This window comes from Dipodomys merriami, unplaced genomic scaffold, assembly GCF_024711535.1.
Source record: "Dipodomys merriami isolate MVZ:Mamm:240054 unplaced genomic scaffold, mDipMer1.0.p SCAF_5, whole genome shotgun sequence".
In the NCBI taxonomy this organism is placed as follows: Eukaryota; Metazoa; Chordata; class Mammalia; order Rodentia; family Heteromyidae; genus Dipodomys; species Dipodomys merriami.
This window is the reverse complement of record NW_027206068.1, coordinates 30,286,200-30,310,084: the sequence shown is the minus strand read 5'-3', so window position 1 is coordinate 30,310,084 and position 23,885 is coordinate 30,286,200. Positions and strand designations below refer to the sequence as shown.

Below are 23,885 nucleotides of genomic sequence, written 5' to 3'. Positions count from 1 at the left end.
ATTTTCAAAGAAATACACAAACTTTCCTAACTTAAGAACTTTTTTTGTGGTCGCACACATGTAAAACATCTCCAATTAGAACTACTTGTAAGAAGCCAGGTATGGTGTTACATACCTATAATTGCAGCTACTAAAGAGTCAGAGGTAGGAGGATCACAGTCATGGATGACCCAACCAAAAATGTGATACCCTGTAAAACAAACAAAGTATAGCACAAAAGGCTGTGATTTGGCTCAAATAGTAGGGTGCTTATCTAGAAAGTACAAGGCTCTGAGTTCAGACTCCAATAATACCGATCAATAAACAAACATAAGAATACCCTTTTTAAAATTTTATTTTATTGTAAAGATGCTGTGCAGAGGGGTTACAGTTACATGAGTAAGGCAGTGAGTACATTTCTTGTCGAGCATTGTTACCCCTCCCTTGCTGTTCTCCCATATCCCTTCCCTCCCCCACCTCTTCCACGTATACTAAAATTGGAACAATACAGAGGAGAAGACTAGCAGGGCCCCTGCACAAGAATACCCTTTTAAAACTAGCTCTTTAGTTCTATGCTGCAATTTAATTTTTCAAATGATGGAAGTTTCACTCTTTAAAAACCAGAATACTACTCTGTGTTTTTAAACAGCACAGAGAAATCCTCTCTTCAACTGAAGCATGTATCTAACAGGAGATGCTAGTGAGTTACTCGGTGAATTTCTCTGACAAGAGTTCTATAGCTCACAGGCAGCATTTGGAAATATCAATTACTATTACTTAGTGAACTCAGCTGTGAGATCTTGGGGAGGCAGGTTATGGAGCAAGAAGAGGGGAAGGAAGCAAAAGAGGAGAAAACACTGGAATGGTGGGGAGAAGAGGAATGTTTTTCTTGTGCTTACTGCATGCCAATAATAATTCTTAGTGCCTTACACATTTCTAAATGAGGAACCCCTGTGGAGTCTGTATTAAAAAGAATCTTTAAAGAAGGAATTCCATTCTAGAACTAAGAAGCTGAGAAGCATGGCGCTGGTGGCTCACATCTATAATCCTAGCTACTCAGGAGGCTGAGATCTGAGGATAGGATTCAAAGCAAGCTTGGGCAGGCAGGAAAGTCTGTGAGACACTTACCTCCAATTAATCACAAGAAAAGCTGGAAGTGGTGCTGTAGCTCAAATATAGAGTGCAAACCTTTAGTAAAAGGAGCTTCAGGACAGTACTCAGGCCCAGAGTTCAAGGCCCAGGACCAGCAAAATAAGAAGAAGAAGAAGGAGGAGGAGGAGGAGGAGGAGGAGGAGGAGGAGGACGAAGGAAGGAAGGAAGGAAGAAGAAGAAGAAGGAAGAAGAAGAAGAGGAGAAGAAGAAGAAGAGAAGGAGTGGGAGGGGGAGGGGGAGGGAGAGGGGGAGGAGGGGGAGGAGGAGGGGGAGGAGGAGGAGGAGAAGCAGCTGAGGTACAAATATTTTTACAAGTACTAAATTATAGAGATAGAGTTGCAACCAGATATGAATAAGAAGCTTCAGATTATTACAAATTTGTATTTAATACCTAAGTCCAGTTTACAATAAATGTTCAACAGAGGTTTTTTTTAGTCTTGTATTTCTCAGTACTTCCTTTTGTCATTACTTACTCTTTCAGCTTTTTCATGATTACAGTGTACTCTAAAGAGTAAATAATTCTAAGGCCAACTTTGACTTGGAGAGAAATATGTAGTGTAATCTCTTGTCTAGAATGTAGCACCCTAACTAAGGATGGAGTTCATTAAGAATCACTGAGAATTTCATACACCATTGTATTCTTTTTTTTTTCTTTTTTCTTTTTATGGTCATAGGGCTTGAACTCTGGGCCTGGGCACTGTCCCTCAGCTCTTCAGCTCAAGGCAAGCACTCTACCACTTGAGCCACAGTGCCAATTCTTACACCATTGTATTGGGAGAAAGGATAGAAGGATTGTAAGATGGTTTGTGTGACTGTCAAATTGTTCAAGGTTCCAGGGTAATTGGTAAGAAGGTATATTGCCATGATCATGATGACATGTGTCATCATTATAGCTGGGATATGTACTCTGTGATAACAGTAGTGTAGCATTAGGTAAGTGCTGTTTCAGACTTTTAATGAATTGCTACCTTCATTATCCCAGATGACAACTAGCACATTTACAAATAAGGAAAACAAATCTCTGGGGAGGAGCTCATTCTGTCCAGAAAGGCCAAAGCTATGCCTACACCATGTGGAACAACACAGGCTTCTTAAAAGTCAGCAGTGATTGCATGATGTAAGCTTGTTCAATTGTTATACTGTGCAAGATATTTTCCTGAATGAACAAATCAATACACTTCAGTTTAGAGTTGAACAAAGGGGCAAGGATAGGAGACAAAGAGGACAATGTGGAATGGAGAGAAAAGAGGAGAAAGAGCCTTAACTAAAACTATAATCCTTCCTTTCTTCCTTCTCTCTTTTTTATCCTTCCTTCCTTTTCTTCTTCCTTCCCTTTCTCCTGCCTTTCCTTTCTATCTCTCTCCCTCCTTCCCTTCTTTTTCACTAGCTACTTACTTACCTTTTTACTTCCCTCCAGCTGAATCATACCAATTTTATTTCAACCTGAAGAAAACTCCTGGGACAGGAGCCCCTAAAATACCCACAGTAAATTGGCGAGGATCTCATAATCCCACACACATTGTTTATACTCCATTGGCATTTCTGACCATATATAGTTGAGCCCGCTTCCATCTTCTGCACTGCCCGTTTTTGTTGTGTAAATCTCAGCTGGCTATTGATTCCCTTTCCTAATACTTCCTTTCAGCGGCAGATCAATTGAAAGGCTTATGTTTCCCTTGCAAGCCAGAGTCCCTCAAACATATTTATGCCATGATCTTTTAAAACAAAATGAAATCTCCTATCCCATCTCAGAGCCATTACCATCCCATCATATTTGCAAGCCAGTCATCGACCCCTTATGTGAACTTGGTGATCACCTTTTATGCTATGAGATCTTCATCGCCTACTTGTTCTCACATGGTCAGCATTTGCTCTTTGTCTTGTCCCCCCTCCCCCACTCCAAGCATATTTTGAACTGAGGAGAAGAAAATTTGATTCTGTAATTAAATACAATTTTGTTAGCAAGTGTTTGATCTCACAAGCTACTTAACAAACCATCTGATTCCAAATAAAGAATGTTAGGCATCCAGAGGCTTAAATAGTTTAAACTGCAGAAAGACTTCATCAATAACAATGGATTGTTTTCCTTGATGTCAGAGTTACACAACAAATTTTCCACAAACACTATTCCTAATTCTAATAAATTGGGTTTCATTATGAACTCACTAGTAAAAAAGCAAAGAAATTCTCTTATGAGAATATGTTTATAAACAAAGATGATTAGAAAATAACCACTTTTTGTGTTTTTTTTCTTTTTTGTTTTTGTTCATTTGTTTGTCTTTAAGAATTTTAATGGGAGTAATAAGTTAAATCAAACCCTGGTTTAAACACTTCTAGAGAGAGTAAGCATAGAAAAACAGCACCCTAGCAATGTGCCCACACTAAAGATATCTAGAGAGGGAAAACTGCTGCGGGCAGTAGTGTGTTATACAAAATCTTCCAGCTCTTGTCACCCCTGGGTTGGGATTGGCCACCATTGAAGACACCCTTATGTTGTGCAAATGGCCCTGGGAAGGAAGATGGGGAGTAGATTTGGAAGCTGTTGCCTCAGGAAGTTTCAGGCCACCTATGGTTTGGATTAGGAAGTGGTACTCCTGTATACAAAGGTGTAAGAGTCCCACAGGGAACACTGTCCCTTCCCTAACCTAGGTAGTTTATAGCTAGGTGACACCAGAAAGATGCCACCAGCATCTTTCTCTGAACAATACTAAATGGCCTCTCACCAAGGCAATGTTACATAATAATTCTATTATTTCTGTAAAACAGCTCTTCTAGCTCACTAACTCTCCCCTCTCCACATTCATAGAACTAAGTTTCTTGTACATGAACTGCAGGTTGTCTTGGGCTAACAGTCTGTATGTATCATGACCTACTTTGGAGTCATTTCTTAGAGATTAAGTTCTAAAGTTAGCCCATGAAATGAAAATTGCACGTCGTCAAGTGTATCCTCAAATTCCACAGGATTTTCTTCAATAGTGTTAGAGACTCACATGCTGAAAAAAAACAACACCTGTTTTTTACTTTTTCCTTTGATGTTAGAAACATGCTTTTTGTGGAATTGAAGTTCTTGGCTAGTATTTGGGTCTCTTAGATCTCTAATAGATATGTAACTGCAATGCTGTTGTATGTAGAGAGAGGCCAACATTGTCAGGGACTTAGTAAAACCAAAGAAGCAGCAGATTGATGTCATGTCTAGAGCAAGCTATAATTGAATAAAACATGATGGTTTCTGGCTGAGAAGGTGGCTCAGTGGTAGAGTGCTTACCTTGCATGCATGAGGCCCTGGGTTCAATTCCTCAGCACCACATAAGCAGAAAAAGCCAGGAGTGGCACTGTGGCTCAAGTGGTAGAGCACTAGCCTTGAGCTGAAGAACTGAGGGACAGTGCCCAAGGCCCAGAGTTTAGGCCCACAACTGACAAAAATAATAATAATAATAAAATTAAATAAATTAAAAAAAACAGATGCTGGTTTCACCCCTGCTATGTAAAGCATAATAACATCCACCCCACATGAAATCTATAATTTATTTCTCCCTTAATATGCCAATAATGTTTTTCAAAACTCCTTGTATGTGTCATAGATCATGATGTTGGAAATTGTCTTTTTGCATCTATGGTTTTGAATTTACAGGTTAGTACCAAGTTACATTTCACCTCCCTGGCTTTTGCCTAAGTAAATGAGAGGTTTGAATTACTTGATTGCTAAGGCCTCTTGGAGTTCAAGGAATATTCACTCCACCTTGTGTTAACATGGATAAGCTTGTCCATTTTCCTGTATTAATCCTTATTATTTTCTCATTACGGTTACTGATCAAAGAATATTTAAAACTCGAAAGCTGTTTGCTTTTATTTTCTACTTTTTTGCTACATAGTCACATGCTACTATTCCTTTCCTTTAATGATTATTAACAATCCCATCATAAAAGCACCATAGAATGAACACCTCTCCAAATTGTGAGGCTGTTATAATAGAATCTTTCTGTCAAGCCATGAGTTGAAGGGCACAAAGGGCACAAAGATGAGGAATGCATTCATAAACAAAAAGTCAGAGTTAAAACCATATTCATACTTATTAGAGAAGAATATTTTTGAAGGGAACATTATTTTCCATTTTTAACAATAAAATGTAGCATTGTTAAATATTATCTATTAGTTGTGATTAACAAATAACTTTATATTTAACTACATAAAAATCATACTACAGGAGACTTATCTCATGGTATAATAAAGATGGATAAATTATAAATATTTATCATCAAATTTTATGTTCAAATGGACCTCAGAATTGTTAAGAAAAAAAATTCTGGGGGCTGGGAAGGTGGCTCAGTGGTAGAGCACTTGCCTTGCATGCGTGAGTCCCTGGATTCAATTCCCCAGCACCACATAAGCAAAAAGAAAAAAGTCGGAAGTGGTGCTGTGGCTCAAGTGGTAGAGTGCTAGTCTTGAGCTGAAGAGCTGAGGGACAGTGCCCAGGCCCAGAGTTCAGGCCTCACAACTGGACCCCCCAAAAAAAAATTCTGTTATGGGATTTTAACTACTAAAGTCTAAAGAATGGCTCTTACTGTGATAAAACAGTAGTTCACTAAATTTTGCATAGATTTAGTATAGAAACAGCTAATTTGATGTTTGATTTCTGAAAGTTTTTTAAAGCACTACTTGTTGGTATTGCCTCATAATCAAAGAACTCCATTCTAGTAATGTAGTTTGTACATGGACTGCTATGGTAGTTATATCTTTAATGGACTCCTTCTTTGTAACTATTAGGCAACCCAGAGAAAAACAGTAAAGTTGGTAATAGTAGTAGTAGTTGTTGTCATTGTCGTCATTTTCATCATCATTGTTAAGGACAGGACCTTGCTACATACCCAGGCTGGACTCAAACGTTTCATCCTTTTGCCTTTGCCTCCTGAGTGCTGAGTTTGCAGGAATGCAATACTGCCCTGAGCTAATAGTTACCATTTTGAAGCATTTGGTATGTGTAGGGAATCTTGTAAGACTTATTTAATCATCATTATCATTCTTTCTGAGAAACACTGTAATACCTATTTATAAACAGAGGAATGGGAACTCTTTTTTTATAGAAATGTACCATTTTATTACAAAGAGTCACAAAAATGGAAATAGTATCTCAAAAAGGAAGCTAGACTACCAACAGTCCATAATTAAGTTAGACAACCGCAGCCCCAAAGTATTCCAAATATACAAAAATCAGCTGAAGATTACAACTTTAAACATTTTCATGTGTTCTCCTTGTTTGTTTCTCTAAACAGTTCTATGAAGTAAGTAATATGTTTATAGAAGAGGCACTTGTAATCCAAAGCATTAGGGAAATCTCTAAAAGGTGGCAAGTGGTATTCTTCAGAGGAAACCTAATGATGTCCTACTTGATGGTTTATTCTTAAAAAGGAGAGAGAGCTATGAGCCAGTGACTCATTCCTATAATCCTTGTACTTGGGAGGTTGAGATATGAAGCTTGTGGTTCAAAGTCAGCCCAGGCAGGAAAGTCCCTAAGACTTATATCTCCAATTAATCACCAGAAGTAGAGCTATGGTTCAAGTGCTGGTGCATTGGTCATGAGCAAAAAAAGTTCAGGGACACTGCAAATAATAACTAAGACTCTTAATCTGCTTCCACTTGAGTGAGACTCAGGAAGTAAGCAAGGTTGAGGATGATGCTGTGGTTCTCCCGCATCTCCATCATTCCTCACAGCCCAGTGCCTACTGGTGCGTGTAGCACATGTGGAAGGGATGTCCGCCTCTCTAAACATGGGAATGTTAGGAAGAGTTCTCATCAGTCCTCAGGCCCCCACCCCATTAGTGTGCAAAGAATCCTGTGCTGAGTATGTGACATGTCCTCCTCATTGGATCAACAGACCTCAGCAAAATTGAACATTTAGCTGGGCACTGGTGGCTCACACCTATAATCCTAGCTACTTAGGAGGCTGAGATCTGAGGATCATGGTTCACAGCCAACCTGAGCAGAAATGTCCCTGAGATTATTTCCAATAAACCACCAGAAAACCGGAAGTGGTGCTGTGGCTCAAGTGGTAGGTCACTTGCCTTGAGCTGAAGAGTGGAGGAATGGTGCCTAGGCCCAAAGTTCAAGCCCCACAACCGACCAAAAAAAAATAAATAAATAACTCTTTAAAGACATAGACAGCTCAGTTATTGTTGTCTACCCACAGTCCTCACATACAATGTACATCTTATTCAGAAAAGGACATGCCAGAATAACTTTATATTAGCATTGCCAGAGATATGATCCATACTCAACTTCAACTTGATAAGAATAAAGTTCAGGAAATTAATGCTATGACAAACTTTAGGAAAGGACTCAGAAGAGAACCTTCAGATTTGTGAAAAATGTCACCACCATTCATACTCAGTACTAATCAGTATTCATGTTCTCTGATATATAAATCTATATAGATATAGATATATAGGCACCATGGTTATCTCAATAGATGCAGAAAAGGCATTTGACAAGATCCAACACCGCTTTATGATGAAGGTTCTGGAAAAATTAGGAATCCAGGGAACATTCCTCAATGCAATAAAGGCTCTATGTGACAAACCTACAGCCAGCCTTATACTTAATGGTGAAAAACTAAAGCCATTTCCTCTTAACTCAGGAATGAGACAAAGATGTCCACTCTCTTCACTTCTCTTCAATCTAGTACTAGAATGCCTAGCTACAGCAATAAGACAAGATGCAAATATAAAGGGGATCCTAATAAGGAAAGATGAAGTAAAACTCTCCCTCTTTGCAGATGACATGATCTTGTATTTAAAGAATCCCACAGACTCCACTCCCAAATTACTCAAGCTGATTCAAAACTTTGGCAAAGTAGCAGGGTTTTAAATTAACCCTCAAAAATCAATGGCTTTTGTGTATGCCAACAATGAGAAAAGCGTGGCTGAAACTAGGAAAGCAACTCCATTTTCAATAGCCCCACAAAAAATAAAATACCTAGGAATTAACTTAAGCAAAGAAGTGATGGACCACTATAAGGAAAAATTTAAAAACCTGAAAAAGGAAATCAAACCAGAACTTAGAAAGTGGCAAAACCTCCCATGCTCCTGGATTGGAAAGATCAACATCGTGACAATGGCAATACTCGATACCTATCAATATTCCAACCTCATTCTTCAAGGAAATAGAAGAGGCAATCCAAAACTTCATATGGAACAATAAAAGACCCCAAATAGCAAAAACGATACTTAACAGAAAGAATGATACTGGAGAAATATCAATACCAAATTTCAAACTCCATTACAAAGCCATAGTAACCAAAACAGCTTGGTACTGGCACAAGAAGAAACCTCAGGACCAAAGGAATAGAAATGAAAACCCAAAAATGAACCCACAGGCCTATAGCCATCTAATCTTCGAAAAGGGAGCTAAAAAAATAGAATGGAAGAAAGATAGCCTCTTCAGTAAATGGTGCTGGCAAAATTGGTTAACTACTTGTAAAAAACTAAAGCTAGATCCTTATATATCACCCTGCACCAGAATCAATTCCAAATGGATCAAAGACCTCAGAGTTAAAACAGATACTCTGAAAACATTACAGGATGGAATAGGAGAAACCCTATTTCAGCACAGGCTGAAATTTTCTTAATAGAGACACAGAAACACAACATATCAAAGAAAGGTTGGACAAATGGGATTGCATGAATTGCAGAGCTTCTGCATGGCAAAGGACATAGTTAGCAAGATCAATAGAGAGCCCACAGATTGGGAGAAGATCTTCACTAGCCAAACAATGGACAAGAGTCTCATATCTAAAATATACCTGGAACACAAAAAATTAAATCCCCCAACAAAAAATCCTCAAAGTAACAACTGCCCAATAAATAAGTGGGTTAAACAAATGTGCACACAAAAGACCACACTAAAGCTATCAGCACGACTATGTTTATTGCAGCTTTATTTACCATTGCTAAGATATGGAACCAACCCAAATGCCCCTCAGTAGATGAATGGATCAAGAAAATGTGGTATATATACACAATGGAATTCTATGCCTCCATCAGAAAGAATGATATTGCCCCATTCGTTAAGAAATGGAAAGACTTGGAAAAAATTGTATTAAGTGAAGTAAGCCAAGCCCAAAGAAACATAGGTCCCATGGTTTCTCTTATTTGCAATAACTAGTATATGTCTGAGTCAAGCAGAAAAGGTCAGATAAGTTGATGTTAGGGAAATGAACCCTAAGATATGTATTCAAATGTTTTTTTTTCTTTCATGCAATTGTTTCTAACACATTTATAAGATTATTTCTTTGTTGCTTTGTATGTCCCTCCCCCACGGTATAACCTCTGCTTTCACTGTATTTGATGTTGGTATAATTTGTGGAGGGGAAGGGAAAAACAAATCGTTTAAATAGGGATACAGGTGGACCCATTGCAACAATGAGACGTACAAGTCGTTATGTCGAAAACGAACTTTACAACTTTGGTGGGGGGGAGGAGCATTAGGGGGGGAGGCAGGGGAGGATGGGATGGGAAGGGGAAACAAAGGAGGAGGCTACAATGCTTGATAAGTAATGTACTCATAAAAAAAAGAAATGTACTCATTATCTTGGTCATGTAATTGTAACCCCTCTGTACGGTATTTTCACAATTAAAAAAAAAAAAAAGAAGTGGGCTAAAGACTTAAAGAGAAACTTCTCTGAAGAGAAGGGAAAGATGACCATTAGACACATGAAGAAATGCTCAACCTCTCTAGCCATAAAAGAAATGCAAATCAAAACAACATTGAGATACCACCTCACCCCAGTTAGAATGGCTATAATCAAGAACTCTAATAACAACAGATGCTGGAGGAGACGTGGACAGAAGGGAACCTTACTGCATTGTTGGTGGGAGTGTAAACTTGTTCAACCACTTTGGAAAGTAGTATGGAGGTTCCTCCAAAGACTCCACATAGAGCTCCCCTATGACCCAGCAATCCCACTGTGAGCATTTACCCAAATGATCACACAAGACCATACTAAAGATCCCAGCACAACCATGTTTATTGCAGCATTATTTACCATTGCTAAGATATGGAACCAACCCAGTAGATGCCCCTCAGTAGATGAATGGATCAAGAAAATGTGGTATGTATACACAATGGAATTCTATGCCTCCATCAAAAAAAATGACATTGCCCCATTTGTTACAAAATGGAAAGACTTAGAAAAAATTATACTAAGTGAAGTAAGCCAGGCCCAAAGAAACAGGCCCCATTGTTTCCCTTATTTGTAGTAACTAGTGTATGTCTGAGACAAGCAGAAAAGGTCAGATATGTTGATGTTAGGTGAAATGAACCCCAAGATAAGTATTCAAATGTTTTTTTCTTTCTTGCAGTTGTTTCTAACATATTTAAAAGATGATTTCTTTGTTACTTTGTATGTCCCTCCCCAATGGTATAACCCCTGTTTTCACTGTATTTGATGTTGGTATAATTTGTGGAGGGGAAGGGAAAAAACAAATCGCTTAAATAGGAATATAGTTGGACCCATTGCAACAATGAGATGTACAAGACATTATATCAAAAAATGAACTTTACAACTTTGGCGTGTGTGGAGGGGAATGGTAAGGGGAAACAAAGGAGGAAGCAACAATGCCTGATAAGAAATGAACTCATTATCTTGCCCATGTAATTGTAACTCCTGTACAATATTTTCATAGTAAAAAATTTTTAAAAAATAAATATATGTGCACATACGCACATAGTTTCCACTAACGCATATTCACTCACTGCCTCTATCTATATAATGCCCAAGTTATTAAAAAGATAAAATTATTAAACATATCAAAATAACATCTTCAGAATACCAGCATGTAATTCACAATATTGTTAAAGTTTCCAGTTTTATAATGAAAACTGATTTAAAAAAAAAAGAAATTGAGAATCACCTTAGCAAAATATATTGTAGATCACCCGAAATAGCCTGTGCCTGCACATACATAAGTCATTTCACTTGAAAAAGTTAATGTATACTCGTAAAGGAATCACATAAATCAGTATCCCTTACTTTAGGCACTATACAGAGCTGGGCTTGATTCATGAGTTTACCCCTGGCTGTGAGTTCTCCTGAAAATCATTTACCCTCTCTGAGGAAAAGATAAATTAAAAGCAGGCAACTTGTTTAGTTCAGGGTTTGGCACAAAGTATTCCATAGACAAATTTTATCATTCATTCTTCTCTATCATCCCCCATTCTCCCTTTACGCTCCCTTATTTTACAAGGGTGGTGGCATTCATTCTTTAAAGAACTATTTCTTTCAGCCTATTATTGCATCTATTAAGCAAGAATTAAATGCACAAAAGAGGAAGTACCAAAAAAGTACAAAAATGGGGAGTTCTTTGGAAATATTCAACAGCATCCCTTTCATCTTTATGTAAGTCTTCAGAATGAAATACCCAAGATAAGTTCAAGGTAGGGACATAAATTTGTATTTTGGAAGAGAACAAACAAGTTCCTTGGAAATATATTTTCCATTATGGTTACATGAAAGCATCATCTGCTAAGTACGAAACTTTGATCTTGCAGTAATGGTGCAATTTTAGACACTGGCTGTTAATTATGTAAAGTGTGGCTACAATACATCTCCCCAATAAGCAGTCTATTAAAAGCAACACTGAGGCAACTTCTTGCACCTCTCTTTGTTCTATGTGCTGAGAAGCCTTTAGCCTTTAGTTCCACCACCTGTCTCCACTCCTGCCCCCCCCACACACACACATCATTTTGTAATCTCCCCAGGGTCATTTCTTCCAGATCTATAGGTCCTGCCCATGTCCAGGCCTCACAGTCACTCATTAGCAGCAAGAATAATGAAAGATTTTACACAAACACTAGTTGCCTACAACTAGGCAATAAATATCTTTTCTCTCTTTAAAAACTCATTGAAAGATCACATTCTAAATTATGAAAGGAAGAGGAATGGATGTGATTTTCCTCTGGTCTGTGCGGTGATTTAGAAAAACCCAGAAGTCAAGAACAATACTTTATTTAAAAAAAAAAAAAACCTTTTTCTCATCTCTGAATATTGAACTTAGAAACCTGGGGACTTAGGATATTATATAGAATTGTAATACCTTCCAATGCCAATGTCCTGTTGACCTTCAGAACCTTCAATAACCTTGTGCATCTCAGTTAAATAACATTCTTTTGTTGGGCCCTCCTTCTTAGAAAATTACAGACAGCAATAATGCAGCCTTCTTGATTTCCCATTATCCCTATATCCTTAGTAATTCACTGACTCTCCTTGAAGTCAAGCCTCCAAATATTCCCCTTTTCACAATTGTATGTCTATGATTATAAATGATTGTATATTGTATTTTTTAAAATTTTGGTGGACTTAAGCTATACTGTGACTCCACATTTTAACAATTCAAGTAACTTGCCAAAAAAAATAACAATCCATTTCACCATAATGTACAATATGATTCCCACCATTTTTACCCACCCTGGAACACCAAAACAGTCATTTCCTTAGATGATATGACTTTTCATCATCATGGAGTATCCATGTACTATAGGAAAGAAGAGTATCTAGTATATTGGAGGTAGTCCAACAATGATGCTGAAATGCTTGACAATTCTACAGATCGCCACAACTTTTCTATTCAGTTAACAGAGTGAAATTCAAATTAACTGTCCTGCAAGTTCAAAAGACAAGGTACATTCTCCAGGAGAGAGTGATTGTCAAACCTAGTCCATTAGACTTGAATCACAATGGAAATAAGATCCAAGACTTCATATCACAGCTTGATACTACCTTCCCAGTCTAGTAGCTTTCATCTGTTTCCAAACACCTCCCCACCTCCCAACTCACAACGATCACAGTGTGTATGTGTGCATTAACCCCACGTTCTAGCTAGGTAAATTCAAACATGGCTGAATACTTTTGTGTCTACTCTTCTGCTGAATTGTCCCTTTCTCCCTCTGGCAAAATACATCTACCTTTGTGGAAGGTACTCAAGAATCCTTTCTTTCATGATAGTTTCCCTGAACCATCAGTTTGAACGTCTTTTCTAATATTCTCTTTATATGTACAAATGTTGTCACTTTTTACTATGCATTGTGTTTTTGGCCAGTTGTGCCATAATCAGCTCAACTCTGTTTTCAAAGGATTGACCAAATTCCAGAACTAAAATTTTCATGCCTTGGGAAAATTATGCTTGCATCTCCAGTGTCTATTAATTAATGAATTGGTATATGAAATTTAGGACTTAACCATTTAGTCAGAACTGGTAATCCCAGAAGGAACACAAATTTCATTTCTACACAGAGATCATGAACTAGTATAGTTTTTTTTTTTACTTTCTTTTAGATAAAACCTATCCTACCTTTAAGTTTATAACTCAATACTCTTTATCTTGAAGCAAAAGATTCAAAGTATCTTCAAAAATGGTGATTTTCTCCTGAATTATGGAACAGGAGTTCAGAACAATAACATTTGAGATGTTTTATTGGAATGAGAAGGGTTGGGGAAAAAAACATAATGTATGTCTAATGGCTGTAATTTGTGGGGGGGAGTTAGGGACTTTGTGGCATGATTAACAACACATGTGGTTATGTCTGCTGTGGGAAAAATACCAAGTAATATGTGAAACAAATATTGCCAGTCAATATGAAAGATCATAGCATTACTACTATGAGAGGGAAAATAACTCATTTACATGAAAAATATATTTGGGTGTACTCTGCCTTGTATGGAGTTCAGGATAGTCTTGGTTGTCAATTTTAGTGCAATTATATGGGTGCTCTTCTCAATTGGCCATGATTCCAATCCTCTGTCGACACCATGGCCCCAAAGTGGTCCCCTTCATGACCAGACAGAGCAGAATAAAATAATATGTGAGTCACCCAAATCTTTTTACTTATATTCACAGAGCAAATTCACATTTGCCCAGGTACAGTCAGGAATAATGAATGGAAATTTATAGAAAGAAAATGATCACTTAAGTGTTAGAATTAGGAAGAAATCTTTCAAGAGGTAGTATTCAATTATTCTATTTTTTAAATGCTCCAAGTAAAATAGACTCAAATTTTTCATTCATCGAAACTCACATTTTAAAATAACTTACATGAAGGCATTAAGCATTCATCTAGTACTTTTAAATTTTAGCTTTATAAAGCACTGTAAGACATAGATTATATTATATAAGCCATATTTTATCGTTCTTTTTTGTTCCTGTTTCCTTTCTCCTGCCATGCCACAGGCCTGATTAATGCTTGTCCCTGCCCACAACCCTGACCCTCAGTGCCTAGCACAGAGAATCTGAGAAATCAATATTAAATGTATCATGATAGCATGTATTGAGGATATAACGTTCAAGCACTGAGATTTACTCATTTTGACTTATTTCATGTACACAGCAATTCTGTGAGGGTAGTAATATTTTTATCCTTGATTTATAGATGAAAAATTCTAAAGCCCAAAGAGTACAAATGATGTCCTGAAGGTCATACATTGTGTAAGGGAAGGAGCTTGATACACACATGAGAACTATGACTACAGAGAACAAGTTCTTTTTTTCTTTTTTTTTTTGTCAGTTATGGGGCTTGAACTCTGGGCTTGGGCGCTGTCCCTGAGTTCTTCAGCTCAAGGCAAGCACTCTACCACTTGAGCCATAGTGCCACTTCTGGTTTTCTAGTGGTTTATTGGAGATAAGAGTCTCACTGACTTTCCTTCCCAGGCTGGCTTTGAACCGAGATGCTCAGATCTCAGCCTCCTGAGTAGCTAGGATTACAGGCATGAGCCAGCGTCGCCCAGCCAGAGAACAAGTTCTTAATGCGCTCTGACTTCTCTGGCCAAGGCTGACACTCGAAGCCCCTTGTGGGATTATTAGCCTCTCTTAGTTCCCAAAGCATGAAGTAAATTTGAGGATTTAAAGTCATTTTTATTCCATGTATACAAGTTCAATAGGAATGAAAAACATCATGGAGTCTTCTTGAGGCCTAAATGAAAGTGGATGCAGGACAGACAAGGAGAGTGTAATGTATGTGTGGCCACCAGAGCAGTTACAGTCAGGCCTTCAAAAATGAGGCAGAAATGAGTGGGGGCTTGGAATTGGGGTAAGAAAGCTTAGGGAACTTTAAGCAACCAATGGGATAACATTGCCCTTTGTCATTAGAGTTTCTGCAAATATGCTTTGAAGGATTTCGTGGGTCTCTACTCAAATGCAGAATGGTCATAGCATATACGCCATCCTAAGTCTCTGACCAAGTTAAGCTGTCACAATGAATATTTCATGGGAGAGTGAACCAGAAACACAGTGAGATCCATCACCTTTCATGCATGCCCGATTCCATCTATACATTAGCTCAACGAATATTTTTGGAGCATTCACTGCCTCATGCCTTAGAGGAATGAATGCATTCACCTACACTATGTTGGCAACATTGACTTGTGGTGTCACCTCCAACTTGAACGCTTCTCTAATCCCTCTTTCACACTGGCATAAATATCTAGTTTGAATCTGGGCACTGGTGGCTCATGCCTGTAATCCTAGCTACTCAGGAGGCTGAGATCTGAGGATCACAGTTCAAAGCCAGCCTGGGCAGAAAAGTCCTGGTGAGATTCCTATCTCCAGTAAACCACTCAAAATCCAAAAGTGATACTGTGGCTCAAGTGATAGAGCACTAACTTTGAGCTCAAAGAGGCTGAGGGACCACACATAAGTCCTGAGTTCAAGCCCCAAAACTGACCCCTCCCAAAAAAAATTTCAGTTTGAAATGTTCAGCTGAAGTCAAGATGGTAGGACAGTGGTCAGTAACTACAAAAGTGTCACTTAGGATGATGCACGAAAAGTGTCCCTCTCCAAACTGCAGGAGCAGTAAGGCAGGGTATACTGGCTGGAAAAAAAGGAGAAAGCCCTGGCAGTAACAATGGGATCATGGCCTACAGCAGCAACTTTGTCTATGCATACTGATGGATATGCATACATACTCAGAATGGTTGGCTTTCTTGTTCACTCCTGTGTTTCCAAGCCCAGTGAAGGAAGCTGATGGGACTGGCTCTGAATCTCTGGCCTGGGAATACTGTTAGCACCCCATGATCCAATCAGCCACAAATATTCTCCTCCCTTTGTGTATTTCTAAAGCTTTTGGAGACACAAGACCTTTTCTGTAGCCAAATATCCCTACCTAGAACTCCCTGAGACCCCCAAAAGAAGTATTTCCACACAAGTCTTTCAGGCAAGCAACTCCCTGAGACCCCCAAAAGAAGTATTTCTGCACAAGTCTTTCAGCACGCAGTACTTTACCACGCTTTCTCAAGTTCAGGGAAATGAGACCCTGTCTGCATGTTAGAGTTATCCAGGAAGCTTCCATTTAAAAAAAAACAACAAAGCAAACACAAGTACTTGCATCCAATTCTACCTTGTGAGTCAATTGATTTTTAGAGTGGACCTAAATCATCTGTGTTTTTGTTTTCATTTTTGTGGGTTTTTGCTCCTTAGGTGCATTTCAAAGCCCCTGAAATTTCAAAGTACTAATATGTAGTAACTTAGTGTAAATTTCTATCCCACAGTGAAAGGGAACAGTGAAGATAGGGCAAGGATAGAAGGTCTTAATGCCTTTGCCATCCAACATGGAAGCATCTCATATATGGATGAGCTTCCCTTGGGAAAACAAAGCTGTTAGAATATGCTCACCTATTGGTCTTAGCTTTTAAAAATCTAGAGTCTCTGTAAAAATGAGACATTAGATTGGATATACTTAAAAAGTAAGAACTCTTGGCAGATTCATAGTTCCTTGTTTTGTATGGAAGCTAAATGAAGCAGCTAGAATTTATCTCAGAGGCCAAAAGAGTGAGGAAGAGGATGACAATTTTCACTCCCTTTGCACTCATGGTTAGATTCTCAAATCCTTGCTGGAAAGATTTGAAATCTAGTCACTAGTGGCTCATACCTGTAATCCTAAGTACTCAGGTAGCTGAAATCTAAAGATGGTGGTTCAAAACAGCCCTAAGCAGGAAAGTCCATGAGAGTCTTGCCTGTAATTAACCTCCAGTAAGCTGGAAGTGGAGCTATAACTCCAGTGGTAGAGTGCTAGCTTTTAGCACAAAAAACTCAGGGCAGAGCCTAGGCCCTGAGGTCAAGCACCAGGACTGGTACACACACACACACACACACACACACACACACACACACACACATACACACACACACACACACACACACACACACACATACACACACACACACACACAAATAAACCTTGAAGTTATTTAGTCTGAACACGTAAGGAAGACAACTCTTCTGTATTCAATTACCATACATTTCTTTGTAGTAATTTTTATAGCTTATGACTATTCTAGGTTTTAAAACAAAAGACTTTCTGACAAAGTGTGTGTGTGTGTGTGTGTGTGTGTGTGTGTGTGTGTGTGTGTGTGTGTGTACTGGTAGTAGGGCTTAAACTGCAGATCTGCAAGCTCTTACTGGGCTTTCTTGTTAATGACTGGTGTTCTACCATTTAAGACACACCTCCCATCTGGCATTTTTATGGTTAATTAAAGATAGTATCTATTGGACATTTTTTTCCTGTCTGGCTTCCAACTATGATCCTCAGAAATCAGCCTCCTGAATATCAAAGATTACAAGTATGAGCCACTGGCAACTATCAAGGGAAATGGTCTATAGCGATCAGAAGAGGTTAACAAAACACATCCCTTTTCTATTCTCAGTAGGGTTCAAGGTAGGGCAAACTAGTTCCTTGGAGTTTTCATTCTCCAGATACTCACTTTGATGATAAGGAGAATCTTCTCAACACAGTGACCATAAAGCAAGGGGCTAATCATTGGTTTTTCTAAGGGCAACATTATAGGTGGAGAGATGGAGGAACCCTATTGTACATATGTCTATTCCAGAAAATTCTTATTATATATCTTTTTGAGATGAAGTTATGCAGATAATGAATAGTAACCTAGTCAATAGGAAATAAGAAAAGCTGATAATTCAATACATTTCAAAGATATACCTTGGTTTTTTGAAGTCTCTGACAAATATTTGAAAACAAGTTTTAGTGCATGCTCATCATTTAATTATAAAGCAAAAATATTTCTGTTCACTGTGCTAGATCCTTAGTGTACAAAGGTGGATAATATATGGACCCTATACATAGGATGGCTAATCTTGAGAAAGAAATAGACATGAACATTTTTATTAAAACTATGACAAGGGGTCTGGGAAGGTAGCTCAGTTGTAGATGCTTGCTTGCCTTGCATGCATGAGGACCTGAGTTCAATTCTCCAGCACCATGTAAGCAAACAAAGCTAGAAATGGTTCTGTGGCTCAAGAGGTAGAGCACTAGCCTTGAGCTGAAGAACAGAGGGACAGTGCCCAGGCCCAGAGTCCAGGCCTCACGACCAACAAAAACTATGACAAGGTTGGTAGAGCCCATGAAATTTGCTATTATAAATTATAACATGCATGGCACTGGTGGCTTATGCCTGTAATCCTAGCTACTCAGGAGGCTCAGATCTGAGGACCATGGTTCAAAGCCAGCCTGGGCAGGAAAGTCCATGAGACTCTTATGTCCAATAAACCACTAAAAAACCGGAAGTGGTACTGTGGCTCAAGTGGTAGAGTGCTGAAGAGCTGAGGGACAGCGCCCAGGCCCAGAGTTCAAGCACCATGACCGACAAAAAAAAAAAAATTATAACATGCAATTCTACATTCTAGAAACCTTTATCCAAGGAATGGAAGGAGAAAACTCATATGGAATACTTTGTCCTACTGGGTTTATCTTAAATATTGTAAATATTATAACTATTGCTCCCTTGTTAGATAAAGAATTTTAAAACTCTAAGCTAATTTGCAATGTAACCCTAGTATATAAATAGAACCCTGTATTCAATTTTGTCTGTGTGTTTACCTTCCCATAGATGCATATAATTTTGTCCTAATTTTGTTTACTTCTTTTTATTGTTATTCTTTGGATCCTCTTAATGATGAAGAAATATAGAAAAATAATTAAATAGACTGAAATAGGGTCTGTTCAAATTTTAATGAGCACCAGTGAGAGCAATGTAATGCAGGCTGAAAATGTGTCTGAGACAAGAAAGAGAAGAAGCTGAGAGCCAGATAGGTATTGTAATAGGAACAGCATCAGTGCTTATAATTATGATAATAAATAATAACTATACCTTAAAGATAATGTCAGTACCTTATTGTTTAAGGGGTTTCCCCATGTATCTATGCTTTGTGAACATTTCACTTTTCCTTACAGCAATCTCATGAAGTAAATATTAATGTTTCCCACTTGATGGACAAAGACTGTGCTTGTCAGTTTTACATTACTCTAATGAAATATCTGAGTTAATCAACTTAGAAAGAGAAAAGGTTTATTTCCTCTCTGTTATGGTAGTTTCAGACCAACTGGCTCCACAATTTTGAGCCTTTGGAAGTTCATGCTTTCAGACTTCAGACATCGTAAAAAAAAAAAAAATTTGTATCATGGTCAGGAACTGAAAGAACAACAGAGAGAGACAGAGACAGAGACGAGAGACAGAGAGAGGGAGAGATGGAGAGAAGGAGGGAGGGAGGAAGGGAGGGAAGGAGAGAGACCAATGTCTCACAGTCACCCTTGAGAGCATCCCCCAATGTTCTAAAAGTTCTCACTAGGCCCCGCTCTTTAACAGTTCCTCCACTTTCCAATAATACCATGCTGAGAACCAATCCTCTAATACATGGAGGACATTCAAGGTTCAAACTTTAGGAAAGATCATTCGGGTAAATGCCCGAAAGTGGGATTGCTGGGTCATAGGGGAGCTCTATGTGGAGTCTTTTGAGGAACCTCCATACTGCTTTCTAAAGTGGTTGAATAAGTTTATACTCCCACCAACAATGCAGTAAAGTTCCCTTCTGTCCACATCCCCTCCAGCATCTGTTGTTATTAGAGTTCTTGATTATAGCCATTCTAACTGGGATGAGGTGGTATCTCAGTGTTGTTTTGATTTGCATTTATTTTATGGCTAGGTAGGTTGAGCATTTCTTCATGTGTCTATTAGCCATGAGATTGATGCTTAGAGAATTCAGAAAATTTCCTAAGATGCTGCCTTAAACCCAGCTGTCCTTCTTCAACAATTATGCCATTCAAATAGCAAATTAATCAAGAAAAGATTCGAATTCTGATAGGGAGTTATTTACCATAGCTACTCCAAATGTATTCAGAGATAAGGGCATTCATTGGTATGAGGCCAAAGGTGATACTACAGAAACAGTAAAGGCAAAATCAGGAATAATATATCTTTAGGTAACAGAGATAATGGAGGATTTTACTAAATAGGAAAAGCAAAGAGAGGCTCCAAACCCTAGCCCTTCTGACACAGAGTGGTGCTATTAGTTTTCCATGAAGAAACTGGAAAACTTATGTGCATGTTAAAAGTGTGTATTTGCCAAGGTGAAATCATACATTGCAAAGAGACAGTATATAAATAAGAAATCCATTGGTGAAATTGAAATGATAGCTAGATCCAGAATTTCCACCTACAATGTGCATGCTTTACAACAACTTATTCAGCCTCTTTGTGTCTCAGTGTCATCACCTTTAAAATTGGAATAATGAGTATCTAAGACTGTTATTCTGAAACTTACTGGAAGAAGAGTGTATATAGTAACTGGCACAGAGTTAAATGATTTGCTTTGTGATTGTCAGTTCCTCTATCCCCTCTCTCCTCTTCATGGGTTCATGGCATAATATTGTTCGTATCAGGAGCCAAAATCAATTTATACACCAACCCCTTCCTGGGTATGTATGTCTTAGATAAAGTGATGTGGATGTCACCAGGCAAGATTGATGCTTCCTACTCTAAGACCCAACAAAGAACTCTGGATTTCAAGCAGCCTGATATGAAGAAATATATAGCTAAGTTTTCTGATACCACCAGTTGCCTCCAGCTGTTCTGGGTTGATATCTCACTATACAGAATGTAAGGATTCTGCTTCAGATTGATTTCAGCATCAGTCGTCCTACATGGACCTTTTCTGTCTTTCTGATGTGTCCCTGGGAATCTTTCCCTGGATTCCTGTTCTTCAATCCAGGTCTGATTATAAACTGTATAAATATATACAGTGCTTGCTATACTATCCGTGAATTCACCTCGTATTTACCTATTTGATTAAGGACTTTGAAAATAGATATTCTTTTTCATTTTCCATTACTAGGGTTTGAACTTAGGATCTCATAGTTACATAGCTAAAGCTCCACCACTTGAGACATGCTTCCAGCCAAGCTTTCTGATGATTATTTTTTTTTGGAAATAGGGTCTAGCAGTCATTTCTGTCCAGCTGGCCTCCATCTGTGATTGTCTGGATCTTAGCCTCCTCAGTAGCTAGTATAATAGGAGTGAGCCACCAGCACTTTGGCTGGTTTTTTTTTTTTTCCTGTTGACAAATCAGTATAAATTCATTTTTTGACTATTTCTTTTTAAGGTGTCAAACTCATCTCAAACAAACCCAGTAGACCAGAAAACAAGTGTCTATTCCGATTTCTGTAGCTGAATTATGTCTAATGTAAATAAGTAACACAGAACGGATTTGCTGAGAACTCTGCACTTGTCACAGTATCGAACCTAGGCCAGCCCAGTCAGAAGCCTGAGCAGGTGTGGGGTGAGGCATTTACTGGTGATTAGCTAAGGTGTACCTTAATTACTCACTCTACTTGAGCTGTAGATGTGTGCTCCTCAATGATTTTGTCCCACTGTTTTCCTAATTTGAAATTTTCTTTTCTAGCCACATAAACAGAAGAACACAGTTTGAAAACCCTGTCCTGGAAGCAAAACGCAAGCTACAGCAGCATAACATGCCCCACCCGGAACTTGGAGCAAAGCCTCTGCAGGCCCCGGGGTTCCGAGGTACAGTACTATGTCAGCGCTCAGTGGCAAGGGGGTCATTACCTGACAAAACTGTCTGTGCTTCCAAATATACATATGCCTAAAACTGGGCCACCTTTAGAAGACTTGATTTGCTTCCCACAAACCCTTCTATTAACTTCAGTGAAGTGTTTGCATTATTTCTAAACGAATGCATCTAGCCACAGCAACCAATGGGAGAGCCCCAGGCAGCACCTACAGGACTAGCTGGAGATGGATGGGTTGTGACAGTGGTTCCATTGACAGCAGAGATTTAGAGCGGTGGGTGGGTTTGCCCTCTAAAGACCAATCATAAGAATGAGGTTTGTTCTCCTTTGTGACAGTAGACAGCTCTTCATCGACATTACCTAGGCCCAAATCCTTCTGTCCCTGCCCTGCCCTGGAGAGGTCACTCAGCGTGAATGACTTGTCATACTGTCGGCGCCACCACGGGGGTTGGCCGTGGCCATTCGGTATGTCCAGGGCTGCTTGTCGACAGCATCTTCACCTGCCAGCCACGTAGTGGAATGAGTAGCTGCATAAACATTTCGCACCCTGTGGGCCTCTACTCATCAGGAAAAGCTCAAATGAGGCTTTGGCACCTGAGCCTCCACTTGCCTGCGGCTAAGGCTCGCTTCACACCACTGTGCACAGCAACGTGAATGTAAAGGTCTCTGGGGGAGGTGGCTCCGATTATAGGTACCATTCCTCTGACAAAAGTAGGTGAAAAGACTCTAGCTAGGATGTCTATCATATATATTTTAAAGAAATGCTACATGTAATAAAGATATATAAGGTATCTAAGTAGATAAAAAATTACAATAGAATGACTCAATGTTTGGCTGTATGTGTATATCATCCTAATTGAAATAAAAGGCATAATTATCAGATCCAAGGTATAATTCAGTGGCCAATTCCATTTTGATTACTAGAGAAATCATAAATCACCCAAAATGTAACCAAGTATTGTATGCAATACTTTTCTGAGATGAGCGTTAAAACAATGACTAGTTTAGTTTCCTAGTTTGATTATTACTTTTAAAGCATTTAATATAAGATTAGAAAAATGTCTTTAGTATAGATCATAGTTGAGAAAGCAAACTGTATGGGTAGGTTCAAGTTCCATTCTGGTTATTTAGGCATAAGAGTTGCATGTATCAACATTGTTACCCAGCGTAGTACCTTTACATTCATAATTGTGTCTAGAAACACTGGCCTACCTTTTGATCACATATCTGTGATCAAACACTAAACACTAAACACTCTCTGACCGGTGTAGATTTGTTTGTTCTGGTTATGTTTAGACCATCTCACAATATAGGGGTATAACTCAGTCCCACATCCAAGTAAAATGCTTTCTAAATTATTTGGACATTGGAGCACATGGTCACATTCTGCTACTGCTCTGTTGCTAATACTTCCTCCGGCTTAACTGCTGGGCTGTTGTTCTCTTTGAAACCATTTTCAATGGCTATTTTGGTTTTCTATGTCTCCAAGGTTCCATGCAGGACCAGTCATTTACACATACCATGTGATCATTTCCTTGTACCTGTCTCTTGAGAGGAAGGTACAAGAAGTGTCTGGGTGGTTTGGGCTCCTTTTTTTATCTGAACCATGTAAGCGTGTAGGACAAGAAGCTAAGTAATTGGAATGTTGACCTGTCTTTCCCTTCACCCCGCCCCAAAAAAATCATTCTCTAAACCAAATATCCTTTAATCTTTCCTTAGATGCTGGGACAACCTCTGTATTTATAGGAAGTTCTAATAGCCTCATTCCTCTTTGCAGACACACCCTGCTTGCATTACTATATAAGAAACCCACCTCTACCCCTGGGATTGCTGCTCCAAGGCTGGCTTTCTTGTTGAGAACTTGCCTTAAACATGCTTTTTCTTTTTTAACTTAC

General features: G+C 38.7%; 1 protein-coding gene across 4 annotated transcripts in view; it reads left to right on the top strand.

The window, feature by feature from the left end:
• Magi2 (membrane associated guanylate kinase, WW and PDZ domain containing 2) overlaps positions 1-23,885 on the top strand; it is a 1,319,799-nt gene that overhangs the window by 990,774 nt on the left and 305,140 nt on the right. For all 4 annotated transcript variants that reach the window (XM_069996345.1, XM_069996344.1, XM_069996347.1 and 1 more), the window contains exon 8: positions 21,864-21,985. In XM_069996345.1, the coding sequence (XP_069852446.1) occupies positions 21,864-21,985 (122 nt within the window). The remainder of the gene's footprint in view (positions 1-21,863; positions 21,986-23,885) is intronic.